Source organism: Alligator sinensis, unplaced genomic scaffold (genome assembly GCF_000455745.1).
Source record: "Alligator sinensis unplaced genomic scaffold, ASM45574v1 scaffold900_1, whole genome shotgun sequence".
NCBI classification, from domain to species: Eukaryota; Metazoa; Chordata; order Crocodylia; family Alligatoridae; genus Alligator; species Alligator sinensis.
Window position 1 is genome coordinate 317,243 of NW_005842882.1, and position 21,443 is coordinate 338,685.

The 21,443-nt window shown below is 44.4% G+C and overlaps 1 protein-coding gene across 7 annotated transcripts in view; it reads right to left on the minus strand.

Annotated features, from left to right (window-relative positions):
• CPEB1 (cytoplasmic polyadenylation element binding protein 1) overlaps positions 1-21,443 on the minus strand; it is a 73,628-nt gene that overhangs the window by 41,432 nt on the left and 10,753 nt on the right. For 3 of the 7 annotated variants that reach the window (XM_025192047.1, XM_025192048.1, XM_025192043.1), the window contains 2 exons: positions 17,462-17,723; positions 240-428 (listed from right to left, as the gene is read on the minus strand). In XM_025192047.1, the coding sequence (XP_025047832.1) occupies positions 240-428; positions 17,462-17,621 (349 nt within the window). In that variant the 5' untranslated portion in view covers positions 17,622-17,723. Of the gene's footprint in view, positions 1-239; positions 429-699; positions 951-17,461; positions 17,724-19,457; positions 19,604-21,443 lie in introns of those variants that run through there. The other 4 variants (XM_025192046.1, XM_025192045.1, XM_025192044.1 and 1 more) reach the window with 3 other exon arrangements.

Below are 21,443 nucleotides of genomic sequence, written 5' to 3' on the forward strand. Positions count from 1 at the left end.
GGGGTACAGAAAAAAGAGCAAAAATCCCACCCCCCCCCCCCCCCCCGCAAACCTGCCGGCACATTACACAAAAGGATTAATAAGGTTAAGAGACATCTCTGTCAACAACAGTCTGAGCCGATACCAGCCCACACTGTCATTCTGCTGGGCAATAGCTCCACATTTAAAAAAACAAAACAAAAAACAGCAAAAAATAATCCAACAACTGTTGCTGCATGTGTCAGCAGACTGCAACTCACCAGACTGTGTGCTGGTCTGTGCTGCAGTATCTGAGTCCTGGGTGCTCCATGGTCTGTCCCACCCCGTCAGGTTGAGAGACTGCAGGCCAAGGCACAGGTCGTTCGTGTCTGGGAGGCCACGGGAAGACTCTTGAGTAGAGGTGGGGAAAAGCATCCTGCTTGCCACTGCTTCTTCAGAGTCCGGGAAGTCTGCTCAGAGGGGGAACAAACAAGCTTGAGAGTTCAAGGATTTTTTTTTAAATTAATTTTTTTAAGGAGGAGTTTTCCAAAGCTTCAAGCCCTAAAGCCAGGCCCTGCACTACTCTAAAGCCACTGCCCCCGTGTCTAATGCTTGCACCCCAAAAGGGAGCACTGCCATATGTTCAGGAACCAGCCCCCCTCCCCCCTCTGCCCCCTCCACCTTCCTATCCCGTCTGCATTACTGACTGGGTCAGCATGTGATCAGGCTGCTGATGCTTACTGTGCTGACAGTGACGTCACTCAGCCATGCAATATAACCGCATCATTTCTTACAAAATAAAAAAAAGAAAAGAGAAGGTAGAGAGAGGGACAGATTCCCCCGGAAGACAACACAGCATGCAGAAGAGAAGAGGTGCAGCTCTGCTAAATCTAGGGAGGCAGGCAGACGGCACAAACAAGCAGGGAGCTCTAGCACAGCCGACAGCAATCCTCCCAGCAATAACTATAGCAGCAGCGACAGATCAGACACTGTTAGTTTTAGTGCTACCCAGCTCTCCTGTCTCCGCCCCCCACCCTCCCCTCCACCCACAAACCCAAAAACACTTTAGTCCTGGACAGACTCCAGCTGCTGGCTCCATCCCCGATTCAGCCTCCCAATGCAAGGCTTCACAATTCTGCTAGCATAATCTATTTGCTTCAACTTGGCCACTGTGCCTCACTGACTCTGCATTGTTTACCATTGAGTAATATGGATAACCTTCAAAACCAAATCCTCTGCACTTCTCTTCCTATAGCTTTCTATTGCAGACCAGTCTGAGACTGCGTGTCATGCTGGTTACGAGAAACAGGGCCAGCCAGAGCACGAGTCCCATTTCATGTCTGCAGACAGGAATTTTCATGGCCTATTTACCTCCCCACCCCCTTCTCTTCCTCCTCCTCCTCCCAGGTCCCATTCCACCCTCCCCATCCTGCAGGGTGTTCGCAAGCCTGAGGTACCGGAGATGCTAGATTCCTGCCTTAGCTTAAGTGTCTGTGCCAACAGCCTAAGGAAATGCAGCAGGTTCCTGGTGAGAATTTCAGCTCGATGCAGATCTGGGGGCTGATGCTCAGCTGTGTTGCCTCAAGTCTGACTCACTCAGAGGGCATTTGGAAACCAGCTACCAAGCAGAATGGCACTTGTCTCCTCCACACCCTGCCCCCATGCCCCTCCTACTCTGCCATCCAGAGCACACCCCGCCCCTGCTCTTCAGCAGGGTGCTGCAGTGACTCCTGCTTGTCACATTATCCATCACGTGCTGCTCAGCCCACCCCAGCCACTGCCAGCCTGGAGGTTGGGGCCTCCATTCCACAGCCACAGCAGGACCCCAAGCTGGCGAGTGGCCCACTTACCCGGGAGCAGGCCGCACCCATTAAACACCCCAGACCAGAATCGGGGTGCTGCAGTCCAGGAGTGGTCCTCCCCTGCTGTATAAGGGGATTTGGTGAACACTAGGAAGTTAGTGGCATTGTCACTGCATGTCACAGACAGAGAATGATAAGGCTGCACTGGCTGGCAGTCAAAACCACCTCACTGGCCCGACCCCTCCTGCATAATGAAGTCAGCTCTATACCAGTACCTGTACTGGTACAGTTGTTTCATTAAGCATCATTTTACTAACCTAGCTGTTCAAGGACCACCTCTAGTCCAGATGCAGCTGCACACTGAAGTGCTTATACAGTGAAAACATACCCCCAATAAGCACTCATGGGGCAAGTATCTAAGCTAGGGTGCCTTGCTGGTTTAAAAACAACAGGTCAGCTTGTTTTTGGATGGAGCTTAACACACCATCCTTAATGTGGTATTATGAAGGAGAGTTTACGCTGCCTGAACATGCTCTTACTTAGCTCCCACAGCAACCATAACTTGCCTTACGAATATGCAGCATTTGCCACGTTTACACAAATGCATAAGGGCATGTGCCAGAGTCCAAGTTCAGGGCTGTAAGTGGAATGATGGTTCCCATCTTCTCCGCTTGAGGTTACGATTAAGTTTGTGCTGACTTGCCGAGCTTAATAAAAGAAGTGGGGGTGCTGTGTATTTGAAAGCACATTCAAAGTCAAAAAACTCAGTAAGCTGGGACCAGGATGGACTGGAGGAAACTATTAAAGTGAAATTGAAACAGAAAGAAGCTGCCAAGAAACCACACTACCAACATCTTGAAGGTGAGCTGCCAGGATAGGCAGGAGTTTTGTGCCTTTTTTCCTTCTTTATCAAGACTACTCCAAACAATAAAGTTTCCCTCACTACATTAGCCTAGACACACAAATCTTGCCCATAAGCTTTTGGAAGAAAAAGAAAATGGTTTTGAAAAATCCCTCTGTTTAACGGGTTGGGTTTGGGTTAAGTACATAAAGACCTTTGAAACAAGGGTAGTAATTTACTGTGCGAGATTCTCTACTATTCCAGACAAGTTGCACTTAATAGAGGACTGTTCCAAACCATGACGCAAAATTACTTGCCAGGTAGATCTAAAAGACAAGTCTTTAGAAGCCTTTATACATGATAGATGGCACAAGCCTGGTTTTGTCTTTAAACCTTCAAGAGGAATATAGGTCACAGGAAGAAGTAAGACATTTACAAAAAGTTTAGTTTCCAGAATATTTATTCTGAAATACAAAGTCTGCAAACTGCAACAAACAGCAAACTGCTAACAGCAGCCATTTAATAGCATCAAGGGCATTTGGAGCAGGATGAAGTCTTTTCTGTACAGATGCCTCTGGGTACAATAAGCACATACAACTATAATACTTGAGCAGCCTTGCTTTGAAGACATGGGAAGACAAAGTCTGGCCAACAGTCAGAGCAAAGCAGGGCTGGAAGGGACCTCCAGAAGTCATCTAGTCTAACCCCCTGCCTACCCTATGGCAGGATCATCCCTATCCAAGTGCTTCTCTAACAACCTTGTGCCTGGAGTCACCTGTCCTCACAGGCTTCCCCTGATCCACTTGGGAAGCATCAGCCCCTCGCAATGATCTGTCCATACCCCCCCCCAATACTGGGGCTTGCATTGCCAATGCACCCCCCTGGGACCAGTTATTTTTTGCATAAAATTGAGCTGGAATGCATCCCTCTAGCAAATGAAGCCAAAGAATGTTCAGCTACTGCCCAAGAATCTGACAATGACTAAACTTCCCATTTGAGCTGGTCATGTTTCATTTTAAGCAGCATCAAGCTTTAAAAAAAAAAAAAATTAAATGTTTTAAAAACAGACTGCTTTACCTGAAAAGGCTCCTTTAGGAGTCCCCATTACACCAAGTCAGAAATTCAGGACCTTACAACCAAAAAGATGCCTACAACGCAGTACATACTGCACACTTCTAGCCACAGACAAGCTGCATGTTATATGTAGCATCACTGCTGCTATAGGGAGCTACCTACACTTTAGCTTTTCAGCTGTATGCTTAAAAGCATTTCCAGGAGTTCCCTAAAAGGAAGCCTCTCTCCAGTTCAGGACCTCCACAATAGCAAGTCTCTAGTCTGATCAGCTACTGAGCCTTTCATAGGAGGAAGCTTGTCTAGCAATATGCTGCAGTTGGCACTTTAACCAAGGACTGATGCCAAGACAGCAGTGACAAGCCTTGTGTTACCTGCAAAGATAAGCTCCCTCCTTTGCTCTCCCTTCTTCACTCAGAAAAGCCACAAGAGTATAAGTCTTGCTTGCCAAAGATACCGTATTTTTTTGCATGCAACATGCCTTATCCCCAAGAGCCAGCTTTGGGAAATTAGAGTGTATAACATATGCAAGAAATATGGTAAGAGCAGCCTATGTCACTTACCAGGGGATACACATAAAAGTTTGGTACCGTCCACAGGTAGCAGAATAATGAGCAGGCTTGGCTCTCTACCTGATGCTGTTGCTTACTGCAAAGAAAGATCTTTTTTCGCTTTCAAAAACAAGGTGCTTATATTCCAAGGTGTTGTTTGCAAGAAAATAGGGTATCAGGGATAGGCTGGTTACCAGGAACAGAAGAACATTTGAGAGAAGAGGGTATGGGAGTTTGAATGTAAGCCTTTTATAGTTGATGACTGTCCGAAATCTAGGAAGCATTTAACATATACTGCTTTTCTAGTACTCATCAGGTATATTTGAGAAAGCTTCCCCCCCTCCCCCCAATGGAGACAAGCAACACATTGGCCTATTTTTCCCCTCAAGTAAAGGGATGTAGATAGCATGGCTTGTCAAAAAGCCACCGTGGAGAAGACCCAGGAAGGGAAGCCAGGAGTTAGCTCTGGTGCTGTATCCTCTCCTTGAGGGACAGGGAAGGAGCTACTTCTAACTCTCCAGTATGCCATCTTCTAGCAAGATTTGGGAAGACCAGATGTTTAACAGGAATTGAAGTGACAGGAGTGAGACAAAAGCTCAACCACTACTTCCTCACTGCCTTTCCAGAAATGCTCATTTAAGTCTACAACACATGCTCATTAAGGACGTGTCCACACAAGCATGGATATTTGGTTCCCCAGGAACAACTAGCAGCAGCACACCCTGTGATGCCACTACCTGTTCCCGGGGAACGCTTGTGCCGCACACCCTCTGGTGCATAGCAAGTTACTCTGGGTAGGGTAGGGGAGGCTGGGGCCAGCTCTGGGCTGGCCTTAGCAGCCTTACCTGGCATCCTGGGGGCATCCCAGGGCTGCAGCAGCAATCCAGGTGCATGGAGCCCGATTGGCAGCCAGAGTGTGGCTCCAGTTTTTAGCAGCACATGCTGCCCCTGCGTGCACTGCTCCGCTTTTTTCCTCTGCAGGTTTTCGTTGCTCTTATGGTGCAAAGAACATCTGATTATGCAATATGTGGTGTCACATACTGCATGGCTACGCTTGTCTGGATGCGGCCTAAGGAGCTTTCCAGATACTCCTAAACTTACCAAACCTAGCACATTTCCAGGAGAACTACATAAAAGCTTCAATTTTCAAGCCCAGCAAGTCCATGAAGTACACACAAATACAGTAAACATTTAATCCAGAATATTGATGTAAATGTAATAGGTCTTCTAAAATGCAAACCTCTCACTTCACACAAAGTTAAGATGCACGCAGGGTGCAAGGTTGAACAAGCACCGAGTTAAGCATTACCTTTGTTGGACATTTCTATGCTTCATAGTGCTTAGTATTTAAAGCATCCTAGCATTTGCACCTAACGGGAATGAGACTTCAAGGCTTCTCCATGCAAGTTAACAGATGGACATTAGCAATCTATAGTTCAATTTTAAGCCTATTTGGGAATTCATAATTTTTTCCTCAGTCCTCTTCATGGGTTTTCCCTGGGTGTGGACCTGCTAACTTTACAAACAACCAAATGCAGCTTTTTAGACAGAGCACCCTATAGCAACAAGAGCCAAGCAGTAAGTAGTTAAGTATTGCTTCTAATGCAATTTGGATAGTGCCAGAAATGAAGACTATTAATGCTGTATTAACCACCTCCAAGCCTCATTTGCGATCAACTTAAACCACTCTGAAAGGCAGTAATACCCATTTTAAGGACCAAATGGAAGAGAGATATTGAAGTTGGATCTCTGCATCAGAAAGTAAAAGTAGTTAGACCGCATGGAAGAAAAAAAAAAAAATGTTTGCAAAAACTTAATTCAAATTCTCTTTCACTAATGAAGTCAGAGCCAGGGCAGTAAACTGGAAGCCACTATAGGAAAAACCAAAACAAGGTTAGGAGCTACTCCAGTTAAGCCAGCAACAGCAAGAACTCTACCTATAACATAGACTGAGTAGTACAAATTGATTGAGAACTAGCTCTTGGAAGCCAGACAATCAACTCCCTGCAGTATACTATCTACTCCCAATGACTGACTAGTTTGATTTGGTGAGGAGACCAGATTTACTAGCGTTATTTCATGGTCACTGGAAGCAGATGGGGAGTCCGAACAAGAGTCATTCTTTAACATCTGACATTCAAGATGCTACACAAATTTACTAGCAGACAAATAAGCAGAACTCCCAGCTTTCTAATATTATCTGGGGCTTGTTTACAATCAATGCTGGCTCCTGCAGTCATCTTTCTCTGGTCTGGGCACAAGCATCACAACTATATTTTTGGGATTCTGAGACTAAGTTACAACAGACTGTCCAGAAGCCAAAAGCAAAAGGTGCAAGTGAATATCTATTCCATCAGGCATTTTAAGATGGACTATTTCTTTGTTGGTGCAGAGAAGGGAAATAGCAAGAACTGTGACCATACCAACTGGCTGTCAGGGAGGATTTGATTTAAATCAAATAGATGTATATCATGATTTAAAATCACTGGTCAGGGAGCTTCAATTTAAATCAGTTTTCTACAAAAAGTGCATACTTATTGATAGGTTTTCCTTTCTAATATACCAGGCGTGTCCAACCTTTTTGAATGTGGGGCCAGATCACAAACTTTTTATCACCCAGTGGGCCAGTGAGCCATATTCAAAGACCTCACAGGAAGTGGTACCACATCAGGAAGTGATGTCACATGACCTTTGACACCAATGAAGTTGCAGGAAGCGACTACAATGGGTCTAACCAGTTTAAAAAAAAAAAAAACAACAAAAAACAAAAAAACACAACTCTCCCTCTATAGCATCCACCTCTGCCACTGTTTGGGACAGGATACTGAGCTAGATGGACCATGGGGCTGACCAAGCATGGCACTTTTTATGCTCTTATGTTGTTTGGCTGAGCTTCCAAACTATGGCTGAGATTTACAAAGAGGGGTAGATAGGCATGTTACAAAGTTGTCATAAAGGATTTGGAGCCCTCTAAATATCATTAATTTTAATGGAAGCTGGTCTTTTGACAGCTCTGCAAGTCTCAGCCCAAGGTGCCAACCAAATAAGTCAAACTATATTTTGCGTTTCTATGCAGTGCATCTATTTGGGGCTCTCCAAGCATTTTACAAACACGAAATGAACCTCAGGATGAGCCCAGCTGGAGCAGCAGGGGCTCAGCTGCACTTTCCCCTACCTGCACTAGGGTCAGTCCCGAGCGGCACATGGCTCCGCCGCCGCCTCTGCTGGCTGGTGCTGACCCGGGCGGGTCTGCCCCACCCAGAGCAGCATGCAGCTGAACCTGGTTTCCCATGTGCTGCTGGGGACGGAAGGAGCCTGGCCAGGTCAGTACCCGCCAGCAGAAGCATCGGCAGAGCCATGTATGCTCAGGACTGACCAGTGCAGGCAGAGGGAAAATGCAGCTCAGCTCGTGCCGCTCCGGCCGGGCTTGTCCCATCCCGAGTGGCACACGGCTCCGCCACCGCTTCTGCTGGCCGGTGCAGACCTGGCTGGGCTCCTCCCGTTCCCAGTAGCACGTGGGAAGCCAGCTTCAGCTGCATGCCGCTTTTCCTGGCCGGTGCTGACCTGGCCGGGTCTGTCCCATCTGGAGCAGGATGCGGCTGAAGCCGGGTTCCCACGTGCTGCTGGGGACAGGATGTGCCCGGCCAGATCTGTGGGAAGCTGGCTTCAGCTGCATGCTGCTCCGGATGGGACAGACCCACCCGGGTCGGCACCAGCCAGCAGAGGCGGAGGCAGACGCAGAGCCATGTACCGCTCGGGACTGACCAGCGCAGGTAGGGGGAAAGTGCAGCTGAGCCCCTGCTCCTCCGGCTGGGCTCATCCTGTCGTGAGCGGCGCACGGCTCTCCTCTTCCCACACGCACCGCGTCGGCAACATCAAGTGGACGCGGTGCGTGGGGGAACCTTGTCCCTTCCCCAGCCCTTCAGCAGCCATTAGAAAGCTGCTGAGGGACTGGGGCAGGGACAAGGGGTGGGGACGAAAGTAAACAGTTTACTTTCGTTTCCCATCGCAGCACCGCAGGCCACAGAAAATGCCTTGGCGGGCCGCATGGCGGCCTGCAGGCCATATGTTGGACAAGCCTGTACTATACCATTCCTTCACTGGATCTCAAATTAATAGAGAGGCTATACCTAGAAATGTATTCCTCAAGACTTCTGGAATATTCTGCTCAAAGTGTTTCTCTTGTTTTTCTGCCCCTCCCCTCCTTGCATTTATCTCCAGACCCTCCCTTCTTGCTCAGATCTATTCCACCCCCCAACAATCCTCTATTCATTTAACTTCTTGAAACTCTGCACTTTTAGAGAGAGGTAAGGGCTTGACTGTGTATACAAACTTGCAGAGAGACAATAGGGATGATGGGTAGGTAATCAAGTCTTATCTCTCATCTCCATATACTGATGTTGACAAGGATGTTATCTCTGGGCACACAAATCCACAGTTTGAGAACTGAAACTAAGCATCAGAGATGCTTAGTGGGATCTTCTAGACTGAGCACCAAGTCCCAGTGGGTAGACTGGTTTTCTTTAATCTTTACTAATACATAAGAGGAGCCTCTGGGAACCTCAAACTGGGCCCCTAATATAGTCCATGACCTGTTGTGACCTATTTATAATATTTTCACGTACCTTTTCTAAAAAAGTTCTGAATTAGTATATAACTAGATGTTATCATCCATATTACATGATGCTTCTATATCGTTTGAGCGTTAACATATCTTAAGTTAAAGCTATCTTTATATAGCTTTTTTTTTTGTTAAAAAAAAAAATCTTAAAAAAAAAAAAAATCAACACTTTTTAAATTGTATCTACCCAACTCCCTGTTGTGTTTAACCTAGAGTTGATCAATTAAAAGAAAAAAAAAAAACCCAACAGCAAGGAAACCTTGATCTTGTTACCACTGTCAACTGTGTTTTGCATTTGTCCTTTACTTGTTTTCTTAAAAGGAAGAGCCAATGCTTAACCTAGAACCATTGGTATTATGTATAACACTTCTGCATGCCCCACTCACACCAACACAGATACCCATGTCAGTGATCCTCAACCTTTTCAGACTTGAGGCACCCCCAAGAAAATGGCAGCTCTTAGTGTTTTTTTGTTTTGTTGTTTTTTGTTTTTTTTTGTTTTTTTTTTTTTGGGGGGGGGGGGGGGGAAGGGATTACAAAAAGATAGAGCGATTCTGCTGCTGCAAAGAACTCAGAAAAACCACAACAGGGCAGAATATTTTTGACACTACAGATTCCCATTTGAAACCTCTGAGTTTATCTTGCCTATCGGGTTTGCACACGTAAACAGTGCCGTGGGGTACCATGCTGCTTTGAAAGGCTCTCAAGACTACAGCAACCTGGGTTGAGGAACCATTGCCCAATACGCAGGTAAGCAACGGCCTATGTGCATTTATACAGATTTACTTTTTACTGTTACGGCAGAAAGTGGATGTTGTTTTAATCATTTGGCTAAGACTGATGTGTTGAGTTCTATCTGACTAAAGTTGAATTATATAAAAAATTATGTTGCCTATATTTAATAAGTTAAGCTAATTTCTGCTTACCAGGCCCTTTGAAAACTTTCTAAGGGTGGATCTCCTATAAATGAGAGAACAAACTTTCTTGCTTTTTAAAGTCTCCCACTCTCAGCACTGAATAAACCAAAAATAAGAAGTTTAATCTGCAGGAGAGGCAACTACTGTAAAACATGGTCTAATACTTCAACAGATTCTGGCTGCAGGTATTTGGTGACTCAATTCAGAAGTTTGCCTTCAAGTTTGGCAATGCCCCCCCATCCCCTACAGTGTTTGTTACAATATAATAAGGTAATTTATAAATCAAGGCCTAAACATAAGTTGCCAATATTATTTTTCTTTAAATTTTACATACAGATTAATATTTGTTATCTACTTGGTTCAAGGTTACCCTTGGGGCACAAAGACTAAAGGCTTCAAGGGGATCCTGCAAAAATGACACAAAGGCTGGACCAGTGACTAATGAACCCTAGCCAGACCCACGCCCTCTCAGATTCTAAACTGTCTGGGGTGCACTTCCATTTTAGCCTTGTAAAAAGCGCATTTTCTTCTCCTCCAAAAGAAAGCAATTCCTGAAGGAAAAACTAGCCTTGTGGTTACAGCACTATACTCAAAGTCAGAGCTAGAAAAAGAACCAGGCTCTTCCATCTCTGTTGTTTTAGACAAATCAGGCTTCCTTGACAAATGGGTGTGCTCCCTTGAGATTACGTGTTTAACCTGTTTCTGCTCTAAAAGGGGCTCAAGTCTCAATGTAGCTGCAGCACCAGAAATGCATGGGACCCATGGACTATTCTAATGTTTAACAGTCTTAGTTTTTACCTACCTTCAGAGATACTGGATCAGCAGCCTGAAACAAGTGTTTAGGTCATTCAGCAAAGCTAGGTCTTAGGCACTTGATCCAGGCATTTCCCCAATGAACTACTGAATCGTTACTGTGGCCAACACACTTGGAGTCATTTTGACAAGGCAGCTTAATTCTATGAGGATTACAATAAATAGCAAAGACAACCTGTGACCTTTTAAAAAGGGTTACCCTTCTCCTACAGTTACACACACACACACACACACACACACACACACACACACACACACAGTTCAACCCATTCAGTATTAGTTTTTCCACCCTGAGAAAGTTAAACTTTTGTCCGAGTTTACATAGCTCACCAACCATGTCAGGTAAGTGAGTGAGTTTAATGCTTTATTTCAAACTGCTGACCTGGAGAAAGACCACCAAAGTTTAGTAATGTCGCTCTGCTCCTTTTCTCAATGGCTTATTGCTCTTAGTGTGGCAAGATGTGCAGTAGCAAGATGTATCTTTACAGGCACTTGAGCATTTCCTCAATAGCACCAGCCAACTAAGTATTAGTTAAAAGGTCACAAACCTCTAAGCTTTATCCTCCACAGAATGTAATCCTCTTAGCCATGCTGAAAGGGACAATTTATCCTGGATTTGGTTTGTGTTTAAGTTCAGTTTGAGCTGGCGATGTCAACTGAGAGGTCCAGCAATGAAGAGATTAAAGCATGAATGTTCCCCCTACTGGGTTAAATCCCCTCTCTAGCTTCCACCCAAGAAGCTTAAGTTAGTACTAGAGTTTATTTTTTTGAAACTAGTAAAGCTGTTAGTTTAGGGTTGCACAGTTAAGATCAAGAATCAGGAAATAAGGAAGCTGAGCTTGCATGGAGAACTTTAGTAAGAGGCAAAACTCCGAATATTATGAAACAACTTGACAATTGCACACTATACAGTTTACTAAAGCTTTGGATACACAGCATTTTTCCAGTGCAATATGGAAGCCTGTCAGCTGCGCAGTGCAAGTTCTACAAAACTCTTCAGATGAAAGTGATCCAAGTTGGGGTTGTCCAAGTGGAAGCCTACACACCACATACGGCCTGTGGGCTTCTGCCTGGCCATCACTCCCCAGCCATCACCCGCAGTATAATGGTCTCCAGGCTCCCCCTTTCTTTTGCCAGCTTCTGGTTCCTATCCCCATTTCCATGGGGCAGGGCAGGGCAGGGAAGAACAGCAGGCTACATGTGCAGCAAGGGAACTGCAAGCTCACCAAAGAAGGGAGCCAGGCTGCCAAAGCTGTGCGCTATAGGTGGGCTGCTCATGCAACATGTGGCTAGGAAGGGTGGGGGTAAGGCTGCTATACATGCAGTATATGGCCCCCTAACATGACATATGGCCAAAAGCAGGGGCTGTGCACAGAAAGAGCATGGGGGAAGCTGGGGTGTGCATACCTGGAGAGAGCCTGTAATATGGACAGCCCTGGTTTAAGTCTCCACTGCCATGCATAATACAAAGCATCAGGCACGGGCAGCAAGTGACAGGGCCCCTCGGGGGGAGGGGTGCGGCAGCAGCAAAAGAAAAACTCCCAAGATTAAAACTGCCATGCAGCGCACTTCGGCATGAATTCTGGAGGTCCCTACTTACGAGGTCAACTCTATTGCAACAAAGACCAGTCCCATGACTTGGTTGAGTTAGGAACAATTCCTGCGCAACCCGTGCTGCCTCCATGTCCTCTGAAGCATGTCTAAGGCAGCTATGAAGACATTCTGTTTCTCAGAAGTGGTCTGCTAAATCAGCCCGCCCTCCCACATCTAAGGAAGGAGCCCATACTTCACCAGATCAAAGAATACTAAACAGCTAGGCCGCAAGTCGCTTGTATTTTCCATCTTAAAAGAAGCTGCCATGGGCTAATCAATCCCACCAAGTGTTCTGCCCCCAAGTAGCATACATTTTTCAGGAACAAAGGTTCAACATGAAAAGCCAGCGATACAAAAAAAATACAACTCTTCTTAAAAGACAAAGGAAGCAGGATTCTTTTGGTAAGCACATGAACCCCTTTCAAGGCAGGAAAAAGACTTGTTGTTGGACAAGCATGAGAAACTAGTAACTGAAGCAGGCCTTGCTTAGGTACTACCTGCACCAGCTCTCACCTGGCATATGCAGACTTGACAGCTATATCTAAACTGCCTTGACCACATGGTTTTTTAAATCAAATCCTCTGGATGGGAACTAACCAGGACCATCAAAGCTGGTGACACAAACTTGCCATTTACGGGCAGTTAAAAGCCTGCTTCGAGTGAGCCCCTTAAGCTTTGCACAGGTGATGGTTTGTGGATAGTCAGTCAATCTGTGGAAGAGTTGAGTAGTTTGCAGTTAACACCACTCATGCACATGGATTCAAGCATTCCCCTGCAATTCCTTTCAACTTCGCAGCTTTGTGGAGGCACAGGAAAGCCAAATTCACAAAAACCAACGGACTCCCATTATTCCAACTGAGCAAAAAAAAGAAGCAGGGTACAACGTAAATGTTCAGAAGTGCACAAATCTAATCTTACAGCTCAGGTATTAGTGAGATGCATACGGCCAATTGTGCGTGGTCTAAAAGTGTTTAAGTCTGGCAATGCTGCAAGTGAAACAGGAAAGACTATTTGGGATCAGCACATCCGAGATGACCTCCCTTTGAGAAGCTTCTGAATTCATACAACACGAGCCTCGAGCAGTTGTTCTATAGATTTCTCCTCAGTGTGCAATTGATTACTTATGTTGTTCTTTTTTTTTTTTTTTTTTTTTTAAACTAGGCAACTATATCAGTAAACTAAATTTATAAAAATTTATCCACGCACCAGTGCTCAGTATCGAGTTTTAGGTTCCTCCACTTAAATGAACAGCGTACCTTATTTTAAAAGGAAAAGAATTTAGCTTCACACTGGAGGGAGCAAGGTCCAAAAGACATAACTTATGTCTTGGTTTCTGCTGGTCATGTGGCGTTTCATTTTTTATTCATTCTGCAGTTAAGTAAGAGCTATGACATAACTACAAAACTACTCTGAAATGAGAAGTCAGTTGGGATCACAGAATACAGGGAAGAGGGCACAGCACAGTAGTTTGATGCATCGCAGTCACAGTGGACACCTGAAACTTTATACATGAACTGAGGCATTATGAAATTTTAGAAACAATATCTAGATCAGTGGTTTGCAGCCTCGCTAGGCCCACGGCACCCCTCAAAATACCAGTTCTTAGCTTTTTCACTTTATTTTTCCTAGTCAAAAACAGAGTAATCCTTCTGTTGCAAAGAATGCTAAAGGGCCACCATAAGTCAAAATATTTCTAACTCCATGCATTCCCATTTTAAATCTCTGGGTTTAATGCTGTTAATCACATGTAGATGTTTGCACACTTAGGAGTGCTAATATTTCACAGCATCCTTAAAAAGGATCTCATTGCAACCCAGGGTTGAGCGCCACCGATCTAGGTCAAAGCACATTTAACCGTTCATTCCCCCTCCTACTTGCCTGAAGACATCTGCTAGGTTAGTTTCAAGGACATCCTGGAACTTACAAAATTCACACTTCTTGAGTGAAAGTTGACCCCTTCATATTGCAGCTGAGCCCTGTACTGCCCTCACAGATACCCTTAGTCGAGCCCACTCTTTCCAAAAATGGATACTGGGATAAATTAACTGAGCTCTGATAAGACAAAGTTGGGTAGACTGACATTAATTACTTTTTTTGCAGGTTGGGGTAATTCAGTTTAAAAGAAACTACATTTTATTTATTTTTAAGTTTAAGGTCATGACAACCAATATTAAACCTAACAGATCGAAGTGTTTAAAAAAAAAGTCAAAGTCACTACATATTTGCTACTGACATGGAATCCACTAAGTTAGTTGACATCACTGGTTAGTCACCTGGACTCGGAAGACTCCTATACATGTGCAGGGAGCCTGCTCCACCATGCTGTAATTCCAGCGCATCAGAGCAGACTATTAAATAGTCTGCTGGAGCGTGGAAATTAATGCACTGCAGAAGCTTCCAGCATCATGTGCATCAGGATCCCTGTGCTGAAAAGTGGCAGCAGGGCGCTTTAAATTAAATCTCATTCAATGAGTTTTAGTTTAAAGTGACCCATCACCATTTTTCAGCATGGGGATGCTAATGCACATGATGCTCTGGGCACTTTTAATTAGCATGACTCTCAGAGATGCACTAATTAAAGCACCTCTCGTGCCTCCAGCTCTGGGAGCTCAAGTGTATGAGCTCCCAGAGCTGGTGACGTGCTAACCCAGCTTTTGACAGCAATACTCTTTTCTATGGGTGCAGAAACATCTTAATTTCAGTCTATTCAACTTCAGTAAGTCAGTTCAATGACCGCTGAAGCTGAGCAACTCAAATAGGAGTGGAAAAAGCTAGAAAAGGAAATCAAGATTTCCTTTCTACAATTCAGTAAGGTTTAAGAATGAGATCAACTAGCTCTACCATCCTGAAGGGTATAACCAGAAACAATTGCATCAATTTGTAAGCTGCAAACACACAACTGTCAGTTTAAAGGGAAACATGCCTCAAATGTGCTTGGTTTACAAGAAGGTAACTTCTTCAATAAGCTATTTTAAAATCCCAACTCAAATATGTATTTTAAACTATACTTGGAATTTTGGTTTAAACAGAAGAGTAAAATAGTCTAACAAATGCCCAACTTGCCATTTTCTGAGTAAAATTAAAACTCCAAAATGTTAAGCTATATAAAAAGTTGTCTATGAATATAAACAAGTATATCCTCCCCCCCTCCCGCCCCATGGAAAAAAGCAAAGTTTAGTGTAAGGCTGTATTTCAGTCACAAGTCAACATGCTTTACTGGTTATCAGACAGACAAAAAGACTTCTAATCTAATGGAAGTCATGATTCTATAAAAAGAGATGTTATATAAAACAAGAATTTGTTGATTTGAATCAGTGATTTGAAAAAAAAAAAATCTATCTTGCTTTGTCATTTTTATGCCACCAGGGAGCCAATGCAGGTGTCTAGCTTTCATTCTGTTTCAGGTCAATTATGTTAAGCTCCTGACATGCCCAGGATTTTAAACTGGTAGTGAATGGTTCACAGCAGATCAACTGTTCTATACCAAACAGCAAGTACTCTTACCTCAAACAATACAACTGCCATGTTAGTGGTAAACTGCAATCATGATCCCTCCCAGAGGAGATGGTGCCCATCTGCCTAGGTAAATAGGCGCTTTTAAATGCACAGACATCTTGTCTCCCGTTTTAAAGCAATGAACACACATCATGTCTACTACTGTACTCTCCTAGGAACAGGCCAGGGGTTCCCAACCCCCGGGCCACAGCCCAGTACCAAGCCACAAAGGGTTGGCTGCCAGTCCACAGGAGGGTTGGCTGCTGGACCAGAAGTCCAGAAGTGACCAGCATACTGCAGACCAGCAGCCAACCCTTTTTTATACCGAGTAACCCCATGAACTTGAAATGGAAAGCAACAGTATGGGAAGCCAAGTCTTATGCCTTGTGGGAGTTTGCTTTTATACAGAGTATAAAAAAGGGTTGGCTGCCAGCCTGCAGTATGCTGGTCAGTTTGTCAGTCCACAGCATAAAAAGGTTGGGAAGCTCTGACAGGCAAACAGGCAGCCTTACAGGATAACAAGAGTTGGCAAACAAAAAAAAAAAAAGTCAAAATTCAGGTCTGCAGAAACTAAGGCTTTGATCGGTTTGTGAAGTCCTCCTATCTGATGCCAGTACCTTGCAAGTAGTTAGAAAAAAAAAAGTTTCAGATCACATCCCCAGTCTCTTTAAATAAGGACCAAAGAGAGCACCCCAGATAGCCAAAAACTCACCCGCACAAACTTGCAAGCTAGCCCAACTGACTTTATTTCAGTGCAGGTCTGTGGGCACTAAGTTCTGATAATGGCCAGACAGATCATAACTGGAAACTTGCTGGTACAAATTAAAAAGATACGATTGGCAAAATTCCCATACTGCCAAAATTCTTAATGCCAATATAGCTACATGGTTCCAAGTGCTGTTATGCTAATATAAGTGAATAGGCCTTAGGAGGGTATGCTGTTAGGAAGTTTGGTAATATAGCAAGACCTCAGTGACCTTAAGCAAAAGCAAAAACAAGGTTTTGGATTAAGACTATTTTAACACAAGAGTAAGAGGATGTGCACAAAACTGATGTAAAGAGTATAAGCCACAACACCCTGACCAACTCCCCACCCAACAAGAGATTTCTTATTTTTTGTACTTAGGGTAAAAAGGAAGAAAACTGCTGAAAGTCTCAGACTCTGACAATTGCAAGATGCAGGCAACCCGTATCTGTAGTGGTTTCCTTGGTATGCCATTAAATACTGGATTTTAACTGACAAGTTACAAAACAGTTAGGTTGAACCAGAAAGGTTCTTTTATTGTATTACATATGCAGTAGAACCAGCCACACTATCCCAATTCAAAAAGCACTATTCCTCTAGCAGCAAAATTTACTCCCCCTCTGGGAAAAAGAGTCCTTAAAAGCCATTTCACCAGACCCTGCAGAGTTCAGGATGTGCCCTACAAGAAAGTTGCACACTGGTCATCTGAACAGGATGCAAGCTCCCTCTGCCTGGCCCAGGCTGTGCATATCCCAGAGGACTCTCAGCTGCTGAACAGGGGTTAGCAGGCATGCTCAAGTAGCATATATGGCATTTCTCCACCACAGCCAGATTCTGAAAATACTGACAACAGCCTGGGGGAAAACCCAGACATGGAACTCAGTGACCTGTAATTTTATTGTCTGACCAAAAGTGAAGCCTTGAGGACCAACAGGGCATTAAGTATGGTTTTAATAATGCCATGTCATCCATTTGATAATCAAATGCTCTCAATCATCCCTGCCCCCCAACCCACCCAGAAAAAAAAATAAAATAAAAATCAAGCACGACTCACTTAAAGTGAACACCAACCCATGCCAATTACAGTAATCCAGTAGTTTTTGCTGCCATGTTTTAAGGCATCTAGCAAAGAAGTCACCTGACAAGAGGTCACGTTTTCCTTTTGTGATGGGTGTGGTACAGACTCCACTGAAGTCCAAAGAATTATCCAACATGGCATTTATTCTGCGGAAGAGATCTGCATTGCTGCAGGTAGACAGCGCAGGGACATCAGGACTATCCCAGCAGTCTTTGGTGGTCCTCCCAATATCTTCCTTCTAAGTAAAGAAGGGAAAAAAGTGTTAGTGTCACGGCACATGAGTCAAACATGAACTATCATATTTTAACACTGTGTGCTCCAGAAGTGGTCCAGATCAACTGTTCAAGACCCAAATTCATTTTACTTCTAGGCCTCTCAGAGCCAGATCTCAAAAGCTTCTGTGCCAAAGAGGATTAAGCAAACAGACAAGCAAGTTCATCTTGTCAAATACAAACCAACACACCAAAAGACTCTGGCAAACCTGTGTCTCTGGATCTCTGACAGATGCAGAACCAAGTTAGGTGCTCTGTAACCCTCAGCCATACTGAACAGTCGCATTCGCCAAGACAGGAATTTGGGCCTCGGAGCCAGGAACCATGATCCAACCACATTAACAGGAGAGAGAAACCATTGAAACACTAGGCTTGCAGCCTACAGCTGACCCTGCAATTGGGATCTTGAGGTTTGTAGGTATATGCGAGTCAATGCACAATTCAGATTGTTTATAAAAAGAAAACTCGAGTTTGAATACAGCTGTGCTTTGGGGGCGTGCAGTCAAGTTGCACAAGGTTTGTCTGGAAAGGAAGGACCTATCAGGCACCTATAGAAACTTCCTTGTCCTCTTCTGTACAAGTAAACCCCACTTTGTACACACACATAAAAAGAAAAACTAGAATTTTGGAGGTACAGCAGTGTTCAGAGACCCAGCACATACCAGTTTCTCCCAATGCTAGTCATGATCACCTAACAAATAGCTGACATGATTCTCTTCCTCCCCCCTCCCCCCACTTTTGCCCCAACGCTATGACACCACAGGCTAGCAAGACAAAGCCACCACCATCCTGCAGCCCACACAGCTTCTGCACAAAAAAGACATTCCTAGGTACTGAGAAATAAAAACGTAGACACATGCTAGGAAACCTCTGAACCCAGCAGTACTAGGGTGCTATAGCCCGGCTCAGTCAAGCATTAACTAATTAGATATCAAAGTTGCTCCCGCTTGCAAGAGTCCATGCATCTATTCTGATATAAAGCCATGATGTCCCCCAAGGAGTGTTTTTCACTTGGCAGGGGAATAGAGTCCTCTTCCACCCCACCCACGTTCCAATCAGCAACTCAACTGGAATGACACCCACAGGAAATCAAGCAATAGTTCTACTATTCTACAACTTGTGCCAAGCCACCCCCCGAAATAAACACAACTCATGCACCACAGTCATCCTCCTGAAACCAAAGACTGCTCTTCAATTCAGCCAGCAAGAGGTGGTAAGAAAACAAACACATATCCAGGAGAACACTGTACTGCTAGTACCCAAACTCCTGCCAGTTCAAAAGCAAGTGCCAAGCTCTGTTCGACAGGGATCCTCCCAACCCTGAGACCACTCCTACCCATCCTACCAAAAACAGCAGGCATTATTAAACCAAAGAGGTGCTCTTGTTAGGGTAATTGCACCTGCACCCAATACCAGGGCCACTGCCAACAGGATTCTCACAGGTTACCCGTTAGGATGGAATCCAGGCCCCAGGGAACAGGAGTCTTCCATTATGCAGTTTAGGATTGCACAGCTGTTTTCTGTCTAACTACAATAAAGCCAGATTCGCAGCATTAGAATAGCACAAGCTCATTTACTGCAGCAAGGTTAGCAGAGACCAGGCTGTTCCTCCACTGCAACACTAAAACAGGGAAACCTGTAGTTCCATTTTAAAAGTGGCACATTTATGCTTCATCCATAAATATTTCCTTAAAACCTACCTTTGGCATAGTTCTTTCTGGGATTTGCATTCAAAGCCTACTTTATTTATACAGCGTCTGCAGTTTTCTGACTGCAGGGTTAGCACAGGAAGGCTTGCAAGCCAGAACAACTGACATCAGCACAAGACCTAACAAAGCTGGAGACACCGAGCTGGTTTTGTTCTAAGACATCCTGTAAAAAAAGAAAAAAAAATCTCTCTCCAGTAAGTGCAGCTATAACCGTCTGCAGAAGCCAGGTTCTACTTGGCACAAAGCAGAAATGCATAACTTGATTGCAGCTTCAAGAACATTGCTGTGAGCAGCCTCCCTCTATAAGCCTTCTTCACTGTCGGGGTTCATGAAGGTGTAGGCCTTCTCTACATCAGCTTCCACAACTTGCCTTCAAGAGTTATTTAAAGTACTGCACCTTCTCCAGGTGCTTATTTTGGTTCATCTTGTCTAGTAATCAGTCTATGCATTGCACCTTTACCATATCTAAGCTCCGCTTAAATCAGTGCAGCCTCTCAGATATGCTATCCCCTAGCTTTAAGGGCTGATGGGACTGTTTTTACTCTTTTTCTTTTACATTATGGATTTTTTCTCGTTGATTTTCTGAACCAGGAATACCAGGGTGGTTAGAAGACTAGGGGAATGTCAACTCTGGCAAATGTCACCAGGTAGAAGAAGTTCAGCAATTGCTGGAAGGGATCTGAAATAGGTTGTTAGCAGCCTCATTAAGTCCAATGCCTGGGATAAGTTGTCTATTTAAAGATCTGGCATGCTTTCAAATAAGGTGCTAGAGCTCACAGTAAACATGCTGTCAGTTGGGTTCACAAAACCAGGAATGTAGAACAGGCAGGATATGGAAAGAGATTCAAGTCTTCTTTATGGGGCTAAAAAGGGCAGCAGCTCCATTTTTAAGCAAACAGTAAAATTCTCCTTGTGTTGTTAACTCAGCCCAGCCGTCTTACAGTACAAACTGCAGAACCCAGTACTCTTCTTGCATGATGGCATGGCCCAAGAAGCTGATGCTGCTGGGGTGAGGAAAAGCTACATGATCATATTTTTAAAGTGTTTTTGCCAATTCCGTGCAAGCTTATTTCTCAGGTCAGCTACTAATACACTCACCCCAAGTGTACTGGTTTAGGACTCTAAACTTCCTGCCAGCTGGAACCACTGATCTGACCAAAAATGAGCCAAAACCGGAACAGCAATGAGATGCACCTATAATTGGATGCATTTTAAGTCTGCAGATAGTCCAAAGGATGCTATAGAACTTTACACTTTTATTTGAAGAGAAGAATCTAGCCATTAAGGTTGAAGAGGATGCTTTCTGGATATGAACTAATAACAGCACCATCTTAACAAGCCTGCAGGACCGCTTGAGCATGAAATGGCTTGTCCATCATGTATTAATGCTCGACTCTAATGAAAGCAAGCATTTTTCTTTAAGCATATCCAGTGCTGGATATTAGAGATCTATTTAGTTTGTAGCCAACAATCCAAACCCCCTGAACTACTCATGCTGCCCTCCCTAGGATGCAGGCACCTTCTCAAATTGAACTAAGCAATGTAGCTTCTATTAAAATCACAGGCAATTCTCCCATCCTACCCCTCCCCAGAAGAGGGGAGTTGTGTGATTTAATGGCTGTTATACTGTGCCAAGAAATCCCATGAACTGGAAGTGGAAAGCAACAATATGGAAGGCTAAGTCCTATGCCTTGTGCGAGTTTGCTTTATACCTCTGGACTGGCACTGTTAAATTTAACTTTACCTTGCAGTAAGAAGCTCCATTGGAGAGCAGAATGCCTGGGTCCCAAATACTAGGCACCTCCAATAAAAGGATGAAGACATTCAAATCTGACTCAAATCTATGATGGTAGATTAGAAGGTCACTGCCTACTTCTCTCTAGTACAGCATAACCCTGAGCTTTAAGCTGGCCGGGAGGAAAACCTGGAACTCAAGTCAGTCTTAGCAGCACTAGTCAGTCTTAGCAGCTGCTGAAC